General features: G+C 45.4%; 1 protein-coding gene across 2 annotated transcripts in view; it reads left to right on the top strand.

Moving 5' to 3' along the window:
* The first annotated feature begins 1047 nt into the window (after positions 1 to 1047).
* lrch2 (leucine-rich repeats and calponin homology (CH) domain containing 2) overlaps positions 1048 to 20009 on the top strand; it is a 30010-nt gene continuing 11048 nt past the window's right edge. Inside the window, exons 1-12 of one of the 2 annotated variants that reach the window (XM_056594982.1) lie at positions 1048 to 1344; positions 12390 to 12534; positions 13236 to 13362; positions 14481 to 14586; positions 14784 to 14920; positions 15261 to 15391; positions 15778 to 15865; positions 17341 to 17437; positions 18111 to 18199; positions 18931 to 18998; positions 19126 to 19230; positions 19831 to 19899. In XM_056594982.1, the coding sequence (XP_056450957.1) occupies positions 1107 to 1344; positions 12390 to 12534; positions 13236 to 13362; positions 14481 to 14586; positions 14784 to 14920; positions 15261 to 15391; positions 15778 to 15865; positions 17341 to 17437; positions 18111 to 18199; positions 18931 to 18998; positions 19126 to 19230; positions 19831 to 19899 (1400 nt within the window). In that variant the 5' untranslated portion in view covers positions 1048 to 1106. The remainder of the gene's footprint in view (positions 1345 to 12389; positions 12535 to 13235; positions 13363 to 14480; positions 14587 to 14783; positions 14921 to 15260; positions 15392 to 15777; positions 15866 to 17340; positions 17438 to 18110; positions 18200 to 18930; positions 18999 to 19125; positions 19231 to 19830; positions 19900 to 20009) is intronic. The other variant, XM_056594983.1, reaches the window with a different exon arrangement.

Genomic DNA, 20009 nt, shown 5'->3' with positions numbered 1-20009 from the left:
TAAATGTGTCAATAACTTAACAATTATCTCAGCTTTCATTTGTTGTTGAGCTGTCTTGTCATGTAAACTGTGTGTCTGTCCGAGATTATTGTCTGCTGCTCCCAAACCGAGGATCAGAATACCCATAATGTCTTTATCTTATCCTGAGTCTGTCATCATTCATTCTTTATTAAAAATATCTTAAATAACATCCATCCTATTCATTTTTATTAAAGAAGCCATGGCGAGCCAGCCAACGCCATGCCGCCATACAGTCTGACAGTTTGGTATGGATCCTTGAAACGTAGAACTACACAAAAATATTTGACCTCACTGTCTGAGGAGCAGAAAGTCTGGAGCTCTGAAGAAACACGACAACATGCTATTTGCTTGGACAATGTCATGGTGGTAGACGATCGTCCCACATCTTACTGGCCCTGGAGTTCCCCGCCATACCGACATTTAGGCTGATGACTTAGGGTAGAACAAGATGAGACATTGATGAACATCATTCCCTTATGATTCAGGTGCAATACATGAATCAGTAAAATGTGTGTAAGCTGTTTTTGTTAAATTGGTAAATACAATACTTGGATTTCAGTTGATATTGAAGTTGTCAACCCTTTCTTCCTCCACTATGAGATGCCAAACGCACCTCAGTGGACTTGTCTGTGTCAGTGTCTTATAAAGACCTATAGCACATACATAAACTAAGGACCTTAAGGTGCTAACCGGCACCTTAGTTGACACACCATGTAACTAAAGTCTGTGAATTAGACCTAGGCCAATGCCTTTATGTCTCTATAGTCAGTGAACTCAGTCTGTAGTAAGTCAAGGGCATCATGCCTTGCCTAAATGCTGATGTCCTGGCCTATTGGCTTTGCAGCCAGCCCAGGCAGTAGACCAACCAATCAATCAGTTAATAAAACAATTGTCCTCTTGGCATGAGAAATGTTGCAGGTGTTTGAGGATTGATAGTCTAAAATGGCCACCGTAGCCAAATCAGACCTAGCCCATCCCCAGCCACGCTCCCCCAGCCCACACCCCCTAGCGCCGTGGGATCCTGCCCTAAATGCGCATGGGCGGGGATCTCTTATTATTGTAAGCGTACATTTCTCTTGCAAAAAATGGCGTCTAGTCAGGGAGGTGTGAGCGCCGTAACGGCTCCACAAAGCCAACACATCTCTAACGGAGCTCAATGGAACAACATGGGAGTCAGCCAGCACCAGCACCAGCACCACACCGCCCGGAGCCTGGACCGGGCTCTGGACGATGCCGTGTGCTCCGGGATATTGAATCTCAGCGGCAGGAAGCTGAGAGAGTACCCAGGAGTGAGCTATGATCTTACGGATACGACACAAGCAGGTGAGCACGTTATACTACGGCTTCGGGTTGTTCGGAAGGAGCAGTACCGGTTCTGCTGTTAACACTACGAGAACCATCTAAACACGTGTTGTGGTGTGAGGTATTTTGAATACGAATGTACAGCTGGATCGGGCATTCCCAGTCAATGCACGTTTTTAATTGTGCAATTCACGGCATTGTGGGTCTTAATGGCTAACAATCGCCAATACTTTTGGGAAATTTCCTTTTTCAGGACCTGATAACTCAAATGGTCTTGTACCGCCCGTTAACATTCTGCTTGCATTCTTCTGATAGGTATTAATATTCATAGCCTGCGTGTGTATTTAATCGCTGCAGCACTGGTTTGGTGCACATGTTCTGTTGTGTGGTGGTTTTAGTGGACACCCGATAGCTTCTGATTGCCACCTTGAGACTTGTAGCTTTGAGCATGAATGAAGATGGTAGGCGCACCCCAAGACAGGCGCGCTGCAGAGGAGCGGCCGCCCGTCAGCCTGTCATGATTTGGAAGAGGGCAGCTGGAGCAGAATATCAATGCATGAAAGAGTTGAGCCACGAGATACACATCGAGGAGTAGGTTTCATTAAGCATTCGGTGGACGGATTATTTTATCGTTGGCAAAGGGAGAGACAAAAGATGCTGGGGTGTTGGTGCGAGTTTCAGCTCTAGCGTGCGCTTGTCCGCATGGCATGCTCTGGGTATGAGCGCGTGGACGGGAAAGACGAAATTAATAGATTGATAAGGAGGACTTATATCGCGCTTGCATTACGTGTTCCCAGCGGGGTGTTGCACGATTACAGAGTCTGTAATGCTCAACAATGATTCCACTCCTCTGAGGTATTCTGCAGGCCCGTTTCTGCAAGCAGGCACTGATGGGGTAGCCAAAATCAGGGTTTATATCAAGACACATTAATGGGTCCTGCTCTTGGTACTCTAAACGGATCTTCTGAAGTGCCTTTATTGCCCTTGGCTTTCTATTATAACGTTTCTGGTTGAGTTTGTTTAGGATGTTAATACACAGTCAGATATATTGTGGACCATAATATGCCAGTTTTTGCCTCGACAGGAAAACCACATGAAGGTTTAACCTCCACTGAATTGACAGATGTTGTCAATGGACATTGCAATGTATTGCAATGTCAAGTCAGTTTGGTAATGTTCTGCTTTTCCTTAATCAGAGGTATTTGTTTCATTTCAGAAATGTAAAACTGGGTTATATTTCCCTAGCACTAAACCAGGTTAACCTCCTGCAACACATCAACATTATGGATACTAATTCTTATTGAATGTATGGTACAATTGAAATATAATGTTTTATTTCTTGATGCTATATCTTTGTCTTAGGTCCGAAAGGCAGAAATAAAGTTTTTTATGTTTTGGGTATTGGTTATTGTAGTGCTCAGGGAATTCTATCATTCAATTCTTATCTTACGTTGTCCTCTCATCGAGAAGATATCCGACACCGGTTCTTGTCTGGTTCTAAGTGGTCAGATTCCTGTCTAGCTCAACTGGTAGAGCAAGGCATTAACACTGCACGGGTTAGACATCCATTCCCAGTGGGGCGACCCATGCTAAGAATGTGCATTCACAGTATTATATATATATACAAGCATCTGCCAAATGGATATATTTGATAAGTCCCTTTTGTGTACATCCAACCGCAAATGCATCTTTTCATTGAAATTTTAATTGCCCTTTTATTCGAATATCTTAGAACAGTTAATCATATTACAAAACTTTGTTTCATAAACCAAATCTTTAATTCATTACAGACACAAAGGATGTTTCCATTGCAATGCAGTATAATGTACAACAATCTGATGGTATGCAGATAGATGTATCTGAAAGTAATGAACTAACTGTTAGTCTTGTTGATAATTATTGGGTTGTTTGGCATTAGCAACCCTATTGTATTCCCATGGGGCTGGGGACCCTATCAATCTCACAGACACACACACACACACACACACACACACACACACACACACACACACACACACACACACACACACACACACACACACACACACACACACACACACACACACACACACACACACACACACACACACACACACACACACACACACACACAACAAAAAAATGTCAGGCCTGGCCCACTTGCTAACAGTTTACACAACTGAGGTGTTAAAAGCCAGCAGAAACAGGAAGTGTTCTGTTTCTTGCAGCTCTATGGCTTAGCCTTTTTGACCAGCCTGGACTATGTGGCCACAACAAGCCTGTTCCCCTCCGTTTAGGTTTTCCGTTGAATATGTGCTGCGTGCCATACTATATTGGTCTTTCTCAAGACACTTGAGTAGTAGTTGAAAAAATACCTGGTGGAAAGTGTTTTGAAATCAGGCAGACTATAAAAAAATTGTAGTCCCGACTCCTAATAATAAGTCATTATAACTCTGATTACTTTTAAAAGTGATAGCAATTATATTCTTCAGAAATCGTTGAATATTGGTACAAATCATTTTTGATAAGAACTCTAAAATGAAAACAATTCACTAATGCATCAACATATATATCACCTGCATGCTCTAACTTCAGTGAGAATATGAGACCTCAGTTGTTAAATGGTAGTTAAATAGATAACTAGAGGGCATTTACCCTCCACAACCAAAGTCTGAATGTCAAGTATTGTATGATTGATAAAAATGTAATGGATCAGGACTTGCGCACGGATGCGTGAGTGTGTGTGCTTTGTGCATTTAAAAGCACGTGCTTGTATACGGTGAGACTTTGACAGTTCAAAACCAGGGAAACAAGCTTCCCACATCAAGGGCAAGGTGCACGTACATATGCATGTGCACATGTGCATGTTCGCACGTATATATGCACGTGTGCAGTAGGGGTGGGTATTGCCAAAGAAGTCACGATTCGATTCGTATCACGATTCACATGCCACGATGCGATTTTATCACGATGCATCGCGATACTTGAATTATTGCGATGCATTGCGATGCATTGCGAATTTTCACTGAACACTGTTAAAAAAATTAAGCCATTACCAGTGGCTGACTGGCTGTGTATGATCTGGATAGTGTGTTCAATTGATAACTCAAAGCAACTCAATTCATGCATAGCTGTATTTAATGAAACGACTATTACTGGATACACTGACAAGAAGTGCTAAGGATCTATAAAACTTAAAATAACAAAATAAGGATAATCAGTGCCGTTTACATGGCCTCAGTGGTCCTTTAAACCAATGAAATGAAAACATTCAAACATTTCCCCTTTTGGAAGTAGCTGCCATTATAACAACAATATCACTTCATAAACATAAGAGGACAAACTGATGCCACAAAAAGTGAATAGGCTTTATAAAACTATATAAAAAAAAAAAAAAAAAATTTTTTTTTTTTTTTAAATTATTCATTTTTTTTAATTTATAATCGATTCTTGGCGTCAACAATCGATGCAGTAGATCGTGAAAATTAGAATCGCGATGCATCGTCATGACGATTATTTGGCACACCCCTAGTGTGCAGGTACATCTGTACACGTACGTTTGAACGTGTGATGGTGCATATGTGCATGTACATGTGCACGTGTGCAGGAACATGTGTGCACGTACATGTGCACGTGTGAAGGTACAACTGTGCACGTACATGTGCACGTGTGCAGGAACATGTGTGCAGGTGCATGTGCACGTGTGCAGGTACATGTGTGCCCAATATGTGCACGCGTGCACCTACATGTGCACGGTGCCCTGCTCAGTGTTTGTCTTCAATCACTGTGTTCCCGTGGGAACAAGTGTTGTGGCCACGGCCTGACGGCCTGACCTTGGAGAGCCGCTCAATGACCAGAATATCAACCTGGCCTTATGTTCTCTACCATGTCCCAGAATGCATCTGCCGTGACCTCCATTAGAAGAGGGGCTACCAGACTTATCCCCCAGACTTACCCTATAGTGGCGTCGCCATAGAAACCATAGTTTTGCATATATGGGTCCTGTCCCCAATGACCCCCTATCCCTCTCCATCCATCCAAAGCACCCCTGGCTAGTGGCTACCAGATGATCCCCAGGAGGTTATAATTATGTCATTCGTCTTTAGTCAGAGGTTTGTTTTATAGTGGTCTTAATGCGGAAACGGGGGTGAATTGAGTTTAAATATAATGGACAGTCAGGGACTGGAGAGTGTTTGTTAGAAATAGAATGTTGACTCACAGCCTATGTGCATGTATCTAAACTTTAAGTAACTCACTTTGGGTAAAAGTTGTCTGCTGAAGTCAACACCAAAAGAATGTTGTTTTTGGAAGGTTTTCTGTCTTATAAACCAAATACTGTTGCCATAACACACAAGCACACAGACACACAGACACACACACACACACACACACACACACACACACACACACACACACACACACACACACACACACACACACACACACACACACACACACACACACACACACACACACACACACACTGACAATTTTAGAAGAAAAAAGATGCAAATCAACCTCTAACAACAGAATAATCCGCAATATCGGTTTGTGTGGGTGTGAGTCTGTGGTGTGTGTACTTTCCGAGTATAAACAAACAGAATCTCACATTCATACATTATTTTGTTTTTGTTTATGCTATTCCTCCCGGGAAGTGCTCTGCGGGGCTTCAACGCGTCCAGACAGGAAATGATACCTGCTGTCAGCGGAAAAAGTGTGGACGTTAAAAGCTACGCTTTAGAAGGGCAATAAGCAACGTCTGTACATTTAGTCACTGATGCGGATTATAGCTAACCTATTATCACGTAGTATCAACTGAACCATCAGGATGTTTCTTACTGTTGCGTGGATTAAAAAAGTGAAAGCAGTGAAAAGTTTGTCTTTACATTGCACAAATGGAGAATCCCAGTTATTATTACACAATTATTTTTTATTATTAATAATATAATTATTGTTTTTGTATTATCGCTTGAATATAACCCGAATAGAATGAACAGAGCGCTCATTCAAAGGGAAGTTTACAGACTGCGTCTATTTTTGCTAATATTTAATGAGTCCCGTCCTTCAGTCAGATGTCAGAAAACCGACTGTTAGAGCTGCATTTAGCATCCTCGCTAGCCATTAGCCACATTAGTTCACCAAAACTTGTGCCATGGACAGACTAATATGGGTGTGTATCGATCGCATGGATCAATGAAATACTGAGGTTTGAACATAGAAGACGGTAGTCATTTAAAACCCAGTCCGTTTTCCAGTAATATTGTAATTAACGAGGTGACTCCCAACCTTACAGACGGATTACTTCCTCTACGGAATTAATAATAACGAGACCATGTTTTTCACCACATTCAGCAAGCAGCAATAAACCAGTGGTGGTCGTAAACAAGGAGAAGCTCATTCCAAAACTCATATTTGTGAAGCTCTGCTGACATGCCTTATTGGCTTTTCAGTGTTTCTTAATTAGACGGGGGATCTCTTTTAAGTATCATGAATCTGACCGCGGGGACGTTGCCGTGGTGATTAATGAAGGCAGCTGCGTGATTGCTTTGTGATTGGCTGGCAGGTTCCTTCTGGATGAATGTGTCCTATAGGAGTGAGCAGCAGGAAAACACCCACTGGGGGGGGTGTTGGTTTTGGGGGGGTCACAGATGGTGTTTCATATGGGGGGATAGAGAGGGAGACAGAGATGGACCGACTCCATGAAGGGTCCAGCCAAAACCCCTCCCCAGCGGCCCCCAGTCCCGCCCCCCCCAGGACCAGATGATCCCTCCTCAGCCCCAGGAGGGGCCCCGGTGACGGGCCCCATGCTCGGGGTTGGAGTTGAGGTTTGCCAGGGGCCTCCCCGGACCCAGCTGTGGCCCCCATCCGGAGCCAAGCCCAGGGGGGGATCGGCCTGGATCAGCCTCTTAATGGAAAATGTCTTCAACCTGTGACCTTGTGTGTTTACTCTAGTATATTGTGAAAGCCTGTGTGTGTGTGTGTGTGTGTGTTTGTGTTTCTCTTAGAATCTGGTTTACACAGACACACACACACACACACACACACACACACACACACACACACACACACACACACACACACACACACACACACACACACACACACACACACACACACACACACACACACACACACACACACACACACACACACACACACTCTAAGGGAATCACAATGTAGTCCACTTCTCCTTTGTTATTCTGATGGTGATCTTGGTCTGATCCCATCTTAGAGCATGTCTTGTGTGGTCTGCTGCTACTGCTGATCGTTGATCCATGTTTTAGAGGAAAGTTTGGAGATGGGGCGAGTAAAAGCATCGGTACAGCTAGAGTCTCTCTCTGTCTCTCTGTCTCTCTGTCTCTCTGTCTCTCTGTCTCTCTGTCTCGACTGAGTCAACTGCCTCCTATTTCAGGAGGATATTCATGGGATTTTTCTCAAGTGATGCAGGTCTAGTATGAGGAAGTGAATACTTCCTTGTGCTATGAGTGTTCAACTATGCAGAACACGTTGGAAACTAAATGCTCTGTAAACCAAGCTCCGTACACAGACACTCATATCGTTGGTTATTACCATATCAGAAATGTACACACACAACGTTTCTTTTAAAGCCTTTTTATCGTTGCCATTACAGATAAGTAATATTGACTCAGCACCTGGTGGGCGGGCGTGTGATATGTTAAACGGTAGCCAACATAGTAACACATATTAAGGCCTCCTGCCGGGAGACGACACACTGCTCCACAGCGTCACAGCTCTGGGGCCCTGGCCAATCGTAGTAGGCCCGCCGACTACTACCGTTGGCAGTAGCAGTAGTTGAATACAAAAGTGTGTCACTTCAATATGTGAGGGTTTTAGAATGAAGCAATAGGATTTGTCGGTTCTATATATGATAAAATTAATCTAATTTTACGCTATCTATTTTCCCCTTTCGAACTTTTAACACAATGTTATTCATGTGAACAAACAGGGTGTGAGTTTGGCGTTATCATGCGCCCCTATGGGTCGTCTGGTGACTGAAAGAAACCTTCTGTATCTAGGCAGACCCTGCTACAGAGAACCGGTCTGTCCGGCTGCCCTTCCTCGTGGCTATGAGCCCTCCTCTTCCCAGGAGGAGTGCTGCTTCCTGGGCAGAGGAGGGGCCGAGGAGTGGGTTGGAGGGGAGGACGACTATCCTCCTTGTTGGCAGGAGGCGAGAATATGCTGTGTGTGTGTGTGTGTGTGTGTGTGTGTGTGTGTGTGTGTGTGTGTGTGTGTGTGTGTGTGTGTGTGTGTGTGTGTGTGTGTGTGTGTGTGTGTGTGTGTGTGTGTGTGTGTGTGTGTGTGGTACAAAGATTGATTCTGTGTGTGTGGGTGTTCCAGTGTGTGCATGTGTGTGTGGGCCTATTTGTGTTCCTGTATGAGCATATTTGTGTGTGTATGTGTGTGTTTGCACGTCGTGCACGCCACTTTGTGAGTGTGTGTGTGTGTGAGTGCGTGTGTGTGTATGTCTGTGTTTGCACGTGCATGCCTCTGTGTGTGTGTGTGTGTGTGTGTGTGTGTGTGTGTGTGTGTGTGTCCTCCACATAATGGGCTGTAAAGTAGGGGATGACAGCCTCTAATATGATTTCTCTACAAGTGGATTAACTGTCAACGGCGAGGGTTCACTCCTTAAGGGACCTGATTTAGAGAACATAAAAACAGTGTGTGTGTGTGTGTGTGTGTGTGTGTGTGTGTGTGTGTGTGTGTGTGTGTGTGTGTGTGTGTGTGTGTGTGTGTGTGTGTGTGTGTGTGTGTGTGTGTGTGTGTGTGTGTGAGAGAGCGATGAGTTTATACATAGATGGACTTGAGTGCATGGTTTGTCAGATGTCTGTCTGTGTATCCTCCTACTACATGGTTTTCTAATCCCTGGCCCATAAACGACATAGATGACAGATGCTATATGGGTCATGCTCACAGGTTATTCATTTGATGCATTTCCATTTTATATGCATAAGCTATTGTACATATTGTATCATAACACTATATTGGGGCTAACAAGATGAATATCCCCCTGACCCATCCCTTTCCAATGACTGCGGTGGCCTGTATTGTGTACGGTGCCAGTAGGTACTCACTAATGATTTCAAAGTCTACATCAGCCAGTCAGATGATGAGGTCACTTGATCGATTTAGAAATAGTATAAATATGTTGGTTACTCTGTAAATGTATAGGACCAGGTCATAGTTTACAAGTAAAGGTCTTTTACAATGACTGCGATTGTTACAGTAATTGGGATTTTTCTCCCACGTCAGCAAAATAATCTTTATACTTATGGACTTTACACATAGCAGTGATTTCCGTTTTTTGAGAAAGAGACATTAATTTCAATCACATCAAGGTCCATTTGGGATTGCCTCAGCCTGCAAATAAACCAGTTTAACCAATCACATGAATGGGTTGAAGAGAATCTTTGTCCTGCTCACCCTCATCGTTGTAGGACATGGCGGAGGCAACAGCCTGTTATGTTTCTCAACGCATTGTCCTCTTATCCAGAGGGATAAACTACTGTACTCTAATCACCATCTGTTATGTGTACTGATCATTTATCTCGATAGCAGTCGGCGCTTCAAATCAATCTTTACTCACACTTTTTATACCCTATTTCTGTCGGTTTTCTAAATCAATCTTAACTTGTTTATGTTGACCAGCCATTGTTTAATCCACTCATTGATTCCATTGAGTTATTTTATTGACATTTAGTTCAAGGTTTGATAACTTTAAGCACTAAGCTTAATATTGCTTAAATTACACGCATTAATTACATATATTCTGTTTATTAGATTATTTAACACTTTGGGTGCTTTAAATAACAATCACCAATCACATCTACCAATTCTCACATCTTCTATTTTATAATCCCTCTATTTTTTTTTATATCATTAATAATACAACTATTTTTATTTCTCCATTTGAATACGTGTATTTATTTTAAATGAAGTCATATTATCCTGAGAGGTGTAACTTACTATAGGAGAACCTTGCATTTGAATCCCATCAAAGTTCTTTCCATTGTGTTCCTATGTGTCGCTGCGCGTTGTGTTGCGACGGAGTCAACTCGCTCCCTTGGATGCACACAGAACTAGGCCACTTGTGCCTGAGCAATTCTTCTGCACTGTTCCCTCTCTCTCCCAGGATCTCTCCCTCTGTCTCGCACGTCCTTTACCCCTCACTACTGAATCAGCTCTCTTCTGAATATTTCATCGGCCGCAGCAGCAGCAGGCGCTTTGTAAAATAGAAGAGCTTATCTCGGAGCTCTTTGAATCTCTGAATGTAGAATCAGCAAATCTTGAATCAGCTCCCCTGATGTATGACTCCGGTGTGGGCGGGAGGTATCTCAGTCTCACGTCATGGCTTCCTCTCGCACAATAGAGCCATTCTTCCCTGGTGTCTATCTGCTGTTGGTTTACATTACGTGTCCCACCGAGAGACACTGGATGCACGCTCCTCCGTCTAATCCTCGAGGCTAGAGCCGTCATTATTACGCCACGGCTCCTCTGTTGGATCGATAGGCGAGGGAAAGCGCTGAGGTCATGCGTTGGCGAAGGCGTGTGATGTCAGCCCTGGGATGGGGCTGAGCAGCCACAGAGAGGCACGTCACCCCTCAGTCGATGGGCTCCTCAGACGGATCGATGGGACGGGACTTTCTGGGCCCGCTGCAGAACTCCTTGTTTGGACCCTGTCCTGTCAGACCTGCCATGTACTGTTGGATAAATATTGTAATGGGTATACGTGGTAGAGCATTTCAGAGGCACAACTCAGACATGCCACACAGTCTTTCGTGTCTTGCCTGAACGTTTATGACAGTGTCTAGCTTGGTAGACAAATCAAAATCAAAAATTTGTATTGACTTGGAGTTCAGAAATCCAAAAAACAATTATCTTCTTTTGTCCAAAAGGCAAAACTGAAACAAACGAATCAACTAAGCGCTGAGTAGAAAGAGATTAAAAAGAATAGCTAAATATACAATAACTAAACTACGATTCCATTTCTTATGTTTAAAAAAAAAGGGAATCCTAAGAGCTTTGTTGCAATCCAGGATTCAGCAGATCCTTCAGAAGACGGTTAAATATGAATGGAAGCAGTGCTGATGAACGTGGACGATAACGCTGTAAGCTCCTGGGCTATTAGAGGCCATGGGAACGGAGGCACTGGAGCACTTACACCTCATCATCGCCTACGCGTGCCATTAGACTGCGGGATGGAAGTGTGTGTTCTGCTTTCAGATCGTCAAAGTGCCCCCGGTTTATCACATACTTGACTCGTGTGTTTGTGGTTCACGCCGACAATATGTATCCGTGTGTGCTGTTTCTCATCAGCGTTCATACATCATTTCCCTTCATGTCGCGTGTGGGTTCGTCCCTGGGGTCTTGCAGCCTGTCCTTTGTCGCCAAGAGTCTGGTGCCACATGACTTGATTCTCAATGCACACGATGCACTCAGAAATAATTGACATACTACCCAACCCTCCCTCTTCACAACCTAAAGCACCTTGGTGGGGAAGGCAGCGGGAGGGACGTATATTGTGAGGCATTATATAGTATGTACTGATATAAAATAGCTACTAGCCAAGGGCTGAATAGTGTAGCGGTTACTGTTATATAGTGTGTAGCCTTATATAGTATGTACTGATTTAATATTTATTAGTGTAAGTTGGTCATTGTAGTGTAGTGGAAAGGGTGTATGATTCCCAGCTGAGAGGCACTGGGTCCGATCCCCATTGTCCTCTGTCTACCTGCAGTGAGTAAGATGCCCTTACCTTCACTTAATGTCTGAATTCATTCAAGTTGCTTACGATATAAGAGTCTCCTGTTCAAATAATTAAAATAGTAGTCTTGGTAATATAGTACCTATTATAGTAGAATAATATTATTGAGGGGTTTGTGTAATGTGTGCTGTATGCAGGTGCGAAGGGCAACTTTCTACCCGGTGGTCGTCAGGACATTGTAGGGCTGTTCTGTTACTTTCATGTCTATTTATACAACAGTGTCTATGTATTGGCCATACTGTGTGTACCAGTGCACTTGCCCATGAATGTTAATCCTTTTGGTTGCTGGCGGTCCTTCTTGCAGACCTCTCCAAGAACCGCCTGACGGAGGTCCCGGCGGAGGTGTGTCTGTTTGCTCCGCTGGAGTCGCTCCACCTCTACCACAACTGCATCAAGTGTGTCCCCGAAGCCATCATCAACCTGCAGATGCTCACCTACCTGGACATCAGGTGAGCTATCACACACACACACACACACACACACACACACACACACACACACACACACACACACACACACACACACACACACACACACACACACACACACACACACACACACACACACACACACACACACACACACACACACACACACACAAATGCATAAAGACACAGACACACACACACACACAGACACAGACACACACACACACACACACACACACACACACACACAAATGCATAAAGACACACACACACACAAATGCATAAAGACACACACACATACACACAAGGTTATGTAGGCCCAAACACACACTCACTCACTCATTCACTCGCTCACTCACACTCCATGCATGGTTCTATGCGAACACACACGTTCTGGCATTCCTTCAGATCAGAAAACACATATCCCTATTAATCCACTATAATAATTGGGTGTTACAACAGTGCATATATTGACAGAAAGACTGAACAACATTTAATGAGGGTAAAAAATGTGATAGCACCAGTGAATATATAAATATGTTTGCACGAAATAAATCAAATTCAAGAATACATTTCAGCATTGAGAGATGGGCATGTTTTGGCGGTCGCTAGCGTTTCAAGCGTTTTCCCCCTGAGCCGAGCCACCCGCTCCCAGCAGCCGTCGGCCTGCCACTGCTCTCCTCTGGGCTCAGGCTCACCCTCTCGTGTGTTCCCCCCGCCAGTCGGAACCTGCTGTCGGTGCTGCCCCAGTACCTGTTCGGCCTGCCCCTCAAGGTGCTGCTGGTGAGCAACAACAAGCTGGCCTGCCTGCCCGATCACATCGGCAACGCCAAGGGGCTGATGGAGCTGGTGAGAGCCGCTGGTGTGGCCAGGTGTTTGTGTGTGTGTGTGTGTGTTAGTGGGGGGGGGGTCAGAGCTTTGTGTGTTATGTAGGTACATGAAGGTTGATGGAGCGTCGCAGACACCATGCAGTGTTTCCCACAGCACTGTAGGGTTAAGGCCTTAACAACAATAGGGCCCCGCCCCGATCTTTATTTTTTATTATTATCATGCATTAACAAAGTAGGAATGTCTCGTAGGGAAAGAAAACAAACTTCCATCAGGTATAAAAAATAAAGATAAATAAAGCATAAGTAATACTGTTCACAACAATGGTCCTGCCATAAAGCTTTTTGATCGGATTGAAACACCCCCCCCCCCCCCCCCCCCCACTCAATGACCACCTTGAGATTTTTTCTGGGGGAAACACTGGCATGAAATAAAGAACAAACCAACAACTTATTGGTGGCTTTCCGAGATGGTGGGAATGAGTTTGTAGGGTAGTTATTCTTTAAACCATAGGATTATTATAACAGAAACTACACACAATTGAAGATATTATTTTTGTTCATTATTAGTGTTATTTCCAACGCAATATAGCGCTATATATTGCTCATAAATAAAATACATAGCTCTGCATATGTCCCCCCCACCCCGGAAACAATAGATTAGGAAGATTTCCTTATGAGGGTAACACCAGCGATGGTCTGACCAATGAGAACTTAGTGGAACAAGGTCATTTTGACCAACCACTCGACCAACTGAGCAGAACTGCCCTAGAGGTGTGTGTGTGTGTGTGTGTGTGTGTGTGTGTGTGTGTGTGTGTGTGTGTGTGTGTGTGTGTGTGTGTGTGTGTGTGTGTGTGTGTGTGTGTGTGTGTGTGTGTGTGTGTGTGTGTGTGTGTGTGTGTGTGTTTGTGATGAGGGCATCAGGATGTGTGTGTGTGTGTGTGTGTGTGGGGAGGGAGGGAGGGAAAGAGAGGAGCCAGGGGGAGGGGGATGGGGGGGGGGCTAGGGTAGGCTGGTCAGGGATGTGTGTATATGGGTCAGAGGTGTGTATGGGGCTGCATCCTGTGCCGACGCTGCAAATGTCTACATTATTGCTCGTGTTGAGAGCATCATTACGAGCGCTCTCCCTCTCCCCCCCAGGACATCAGCTGTAATGAGATCCAGGTGCTGCCCGCCCAGGTGGGCCAGCTCCACGCGCTGCGGGAGCTCAACATCAGGAAGAACTGTCTACACATGCTGCCAGAGGGTTAGCACACACTTCATCCACACACACACACACACACACACACACACACACACACACACACACACACACACACACACACACACACACACACACACACACACACACACACACACACACACACACACACACACACACACACATGAATTGACTGCCTTTGGTTGCATTATAACATGTTGTGCTTTGTGTCTCTGTATCAGAGTTGTCTGACCTGCCGCTGATCCGACTAGACTTCTCCTGTAACAAGATCACAGAGATCCCGATAGCCTATAGGAAGCTCCGACAGCTACAGCACATCGTCCTCGACAACAACCCCATGCAATCCCCCCCTGCACAGGTGTTTGTCCATGATTTAATGTGTGTGTGTGTGTGTGTGTGTGTGTGTGTGTGTGTGTGTGTGTGTGTGTGTGTGTGTGTGTGTGTGTGTGTGTGTGTGTGTGTGTGTGTGTGTGTGTGTGTGTGTGTGTGTGTGTGTGTGTGCATGACATGAATGTGCTTTTGTATGTGTTAGCATTATAAAAAAAATAGTCTTTCAATATCATCACTGGTCATCATGCCTTTCACAGTTGAAAACTTTGGAGCAGTTGCATCATCTAGTGGACAATGATGGTATTGTTGAATATCGTTGATATAAGAAGTTGACACCTGTTCACTGTGTGTGCTTTTGTGTTTTTCAGATCTGCCTGAAGGGCAAAGTGCACATCTTCAAATACCTGAACATCCAGGCATGTCGGACAGACAAGAAGCCTGATTCCCTTGAACTGCCGTCTCTAGGGAAACGCTGCCTTCCTCAGGCGCTGACAGACAGGTAACATTCACGACTAGCTCAGTGTACGCTCGTCAACTGAAAATATACACTAGGTAACACTGTATTAACTAGCTTACTTTACGCTCAATGCTTCTACATAATACTTGCTGACTGCATATAAATACATTTGCAGAATATACAAGCTTAAACTAGCTAACTTTACATCAACTAGATAAACGGCAGCAAACAGTGACAGAGTGCAAATTGAAGAGGAAAGGATAAAAATGGACTAGCCGTTGTATGTTTAAAATAATCCAGGATAGGCAAGTTTACTGTACATTGCTTATTTTACATTAACTAGCTTCCTTTCCATCCACCATCATGTTCAGCTTTAATGAGCCTAGTTTACCTTTAGTATTCAATTTGGTATTTGTTTAAATTTCCAGCATGGAGGATTTCTACCCCAATAAGAACCACGGGCCCGACTCTGGCATCGGGAGTGACAACGGGGAGAAGAGGCTTTCCACGACAGAGGTGACACACCAACACAGATTCCCTCATACTATATCCATCATGAAACCATGAAGCCTGCTGGCCAACCTTTGAGATCTGCCTTTTTTAAACAAGACGCCCCACCCTGGTCAGCTCCTTGTTGGGTTCAGACTACACGACTCTCAGATATTCCTCCACCATTTAACATGTCACACTGCGATCACAGAGCCAGGAAATCGGGCCTTGTCTCGTCGGAAGACTGGCCACACTACAAGATACGAGGGTGCGATGCTTTAGGATCTTTAGGCCCTGTCCACACTAAACCCGGGTAAATATAAAAACGCACGTTCGCAATGAAAACGATCTCCGTCCTGACTATCGTTTTCATATTGTTTTCGGAATGTTTTGCATCCACTTTCCACACTGAAGCGATTTTGATAAACAGTTGTTCTCATGGTTACGTGACTCCCACCACGCCTCTCTGTTTATATTACAGGCGCTTGATCAGCTGTGAGAGTTGCGCTTGATCAGCTGGCTAATCATTTTCACTCACAAGCTAAAATATGTCTCAAGCCAAAAGTACAAAGGCGAGTTTTCTTTGTATCGTTCACGATACACGCTGCATCAACGCAGCAACAAAGTGTAAATAACAATGGATCCCGAGTTCCTATACAGGTCATAATGATGCCGGTCCTCTGCGTAGTGCAGTAGTTAGTAGCTTTGCAAGGATGAGCTGTAATGTCATCCCCATTTTAAGTTGCGTGTTCCACGTCCCGACAAAAGCCTGTCGGCTCGCTAAAATGTCCAACCACTATGAAATGTCCCCTGCTGTCAGCGAACATAGCCAACATGTTCTTATTATAGCCCGATCATTAACTAAAAGCCACGTAGAAAGAATAAAGCATCCAGCATATGATTTCAACCATGTGTGTTGGCATACGCAGCAGGGATGATCGCACAGTGGAAAACTTATAAGCTAACTATAATAACTTTTAAGCTTATGGAAAACCAGCGGACGAGTGCTGGGCGGTGATTTCAGAGGCAGGGAGATTATAGAAAAATATGTCAGATTTATCAGTTTGCCGTTTGTCTAGTCGATATGTTTACCTACTTATTATATATTTATTTATTTCAACCACGACCCGCCTGGATAGGTCATGTGATTCCCCCAAATTTCCGGCATGCCAAACTTTCGACGTGGCGTTTTCGAACGTCACAGACCAAAAAAATCGCAGATCTAAACCATGCCACATTACAAGACCTCGTGTGCGACTTGCAAACAAACGAATCAGGGCCAAATCGGGCTGAAATTGTGTAGTCTGAACCAGCCAAGAAACATTTGATTTGAAACCATACAGAGTTTTAATCCAGACTGAATTATGAAGCGAATCGACATGGACTTTCAGGACAACTATCAGGGATAACTGAGTTTACTGCCTCTGCTACCACTCATCCTCCCATCGCTCCTCCTCCTCCTCCTCCTCCTCCTCCTCCTCCTCCTCCTCCTCCTCCTCCAGCCCTCGGATGACGACACGATGAGTCTCCATTCTCAGGTCTCGGAGACGGCCCGGGCCGACGCCCTCCTGCTACTCTCCAAGATGGACTCCTGCAAAGGTTACCCGAAAACAAACACAATCACCACTACCATCACCATCACCCCTATAACCCCATCAAGATCATTATCACTACCATCACCATCCCCCCAAAACCCCATCAAGATCATCACCACTACCATCACCATCACCCCTATAACCCCATCAAGATCATTATCACTACCATCACCATCACCCCTATAACCCCATCAAGATCATTATCACTACCATCACCATCACCCCTATAACCCCATCAAGATCACCGTCACTACCATCAACATCACCATGAGTACCAAAACCACCTCTCAAACACTCCCATTCCCACCATCACTCCCACCTCCAACCACACCAGCACCATCACCAGCACCATCACCAGCACCAACACCACATCCTTGATCATTTTGGGCAAATGTCCTAAAAGCCGCGCAATGTCATGTTTGTAGCCACATTTTGGGTCACGTGATTTTTGTCATTTGACAACGCAAACAGTTGAACACCAACAGGTAACACGTTTATGCATGTACCATTTCGAGTCACAAAGCACCCCATCTCGAGACACATGAGTATATTTCACATCAGGCTCATTGACTCGGGAGTAGACGTTCAACAGGAGGTATGAAGCGCTGTTGCCTCTGGGTGTTTCCCCTGTGATGTCCCGGCGTCTTCCTGTGGTGAACATGTCGTTCCTCTGTCAGATCAGGACCTCTATGACTTCGTAGAGCCCAACCAGGAGGAGGAGTCGGCGCTGTCGGAGGGGGAGGGCCAGCACATGTCCTGCATCAAGGTGGGCGCTCCGAGGGGGAAGGTGGGGGGCGGTCCGAGGGGGAAGGTGGGGGGCGGTCCGAGGGGGAGGGGGTCGTGGTTGGTCCCACGTCACACTGGTCGACGGTGACACAAGCTCCTCTGAAGGATGTAACGGCCAACGTGCCTCTATACGGTACCCGCTAGAGACATCAAGAGGGGGAATGTCTAACCAGGTGCGGCCGGGATAGCTATATCAGTGTGGCAGTCGACTTCCACATCCATGTGTGCGAGAAGGGCTCACTCACTGACATGTCAGAGCTCTCCCTTTCAGTGTGCGCACACACACACACACACACACACACACACACACACACACACACACACACACACACACACACACACACACACACACACACACACACACACACACACACACACACACACACACACACACACACACACACACACACACACACACACACACAATGATTTGACCAGTTTGTGCAGTACACTGGTAGGCTGTCTAGCGTACATCTGGGGGGAACACTCCTACCTGTGATGTCACTACAGGGTGGATTCTGAAATGGCTTGTAATGACCTGTCAACATCACACTTGGTGGTAAAATAGGGTCCCTTTAAGAGAGGTATCACGTCGAGGTGGGTGTGAGGCGCATGTCGTATGTCCGCCACACACTTTGTGACACCGGGTTGAAGAAGAAGATCACATGATCACATGCGTCCAATCAGAAGAGTTCTTTCTGGTTGATACAGGAACTGGAGAAGGTCCTCAACATGTCCCAGCAGAGCAAAGACAAGGACAGCTGGAAGGAGGAGTCGGGGTCAGTATCGTCCACCGACCTTTGACCTCCGACCAATAGCATGTAGCTTTATTTCTGAGGCCCTGATAGTGTGCACTTTAGTAGTGGTTCAGTAACGGAGATGTCTGTGACCCTTGACCTTCCTCAGCTCAGATAAGGAGCCGTTGGCGGAGGAAGACGAGGATGAGCTCAAGGAGGTGCTGGACCTGAGGAAGATCGCCGTCCAGCTCCTCCAGCAGGAGCAGCAGAATAGGTGTGTGTGTGTTGGAGCTCGCTCTCGCTGTCTGTTGTGCACACGCAGTCTCTCTCTCTCTCTCTCTCTCTCTCTCTCTCTCTCTCTCTCTCTCTCTCTCTCTCTCTCTCTCTCTCTCTCTCTCTCTCTCTCTCTCTCTCTCTCTCTCTCTCTCTCTCTCTCTCTCTCTCTCTCTCTCTCTCTCTCTCTCTCTCTCTCTCTCTCTCTCTCTCTCTCTCTCTCTCTCTCTCTCTCCCCCCCCCTCCCTCTCTGACTTTTATTTCTTCGTCTTCCGCAATCACCCAATCCCCTCTGAGGAGGAAACAGGAGTAGAGTATTAGTATTTGAAGTGAAGGCAGAAACTCCCTCTTGTATTCCTGTATTGAAAATACAGGAATACATACAATGTCAGTACAACCCTGCACTCCTTTGCCTTTACACTAATCAATGTCTCTGTCGCTCTGCTTCACCTTTTCTTCTCTTGCTCGGTCTCTCCCTGTCTCTGTCTCTAACTCTTGTCTGCTTTTGTCTGTCTGCAATCTCGCTCCCTCCTCCTCTCCCTGTCCGCCATGGTCTCTGATGGGTGGTGCCCCCGCTGCGTGGGCGGGTGGTCCCCGCTAGGCGTCGCTCTCTCATCTGTCGGGCGGAGAGTCTGATCCACCGGCGGAGGGTGACGGGCCGGGCGCACAGGTAGAGCCAGCAGCCGCTGCGTCTCCCACGGTTACAAATGCGTTGCCATAGCAGCGGGGAGGCTGAACGTTTGAGTTGTGTGTGTGTGTGTGCTTGTGTGTGTGTGTGTG

This window comes from Gadus chalcogrammus, chromosome 7, assembly GCF_026213295.1.
Source record: "Gadus chalcogrammus isolate NIFS_2021 chromosome 7, NIFS_Gcha_1.0, whole genome shotgun sequence".
NCBI classification, from domain to species: domain Eukaryota; kingdom Metazoa; phylum Chordata; class Actinopteri; order Gadiformes; family Gadidae; genus Gadus; species Gadus chalcogrammus.
The sequence above is the reverse complement of the archived record's forward strand: the minus strand, read 5'-3'. Positions and strand labels throughout refer to the sequence as shown.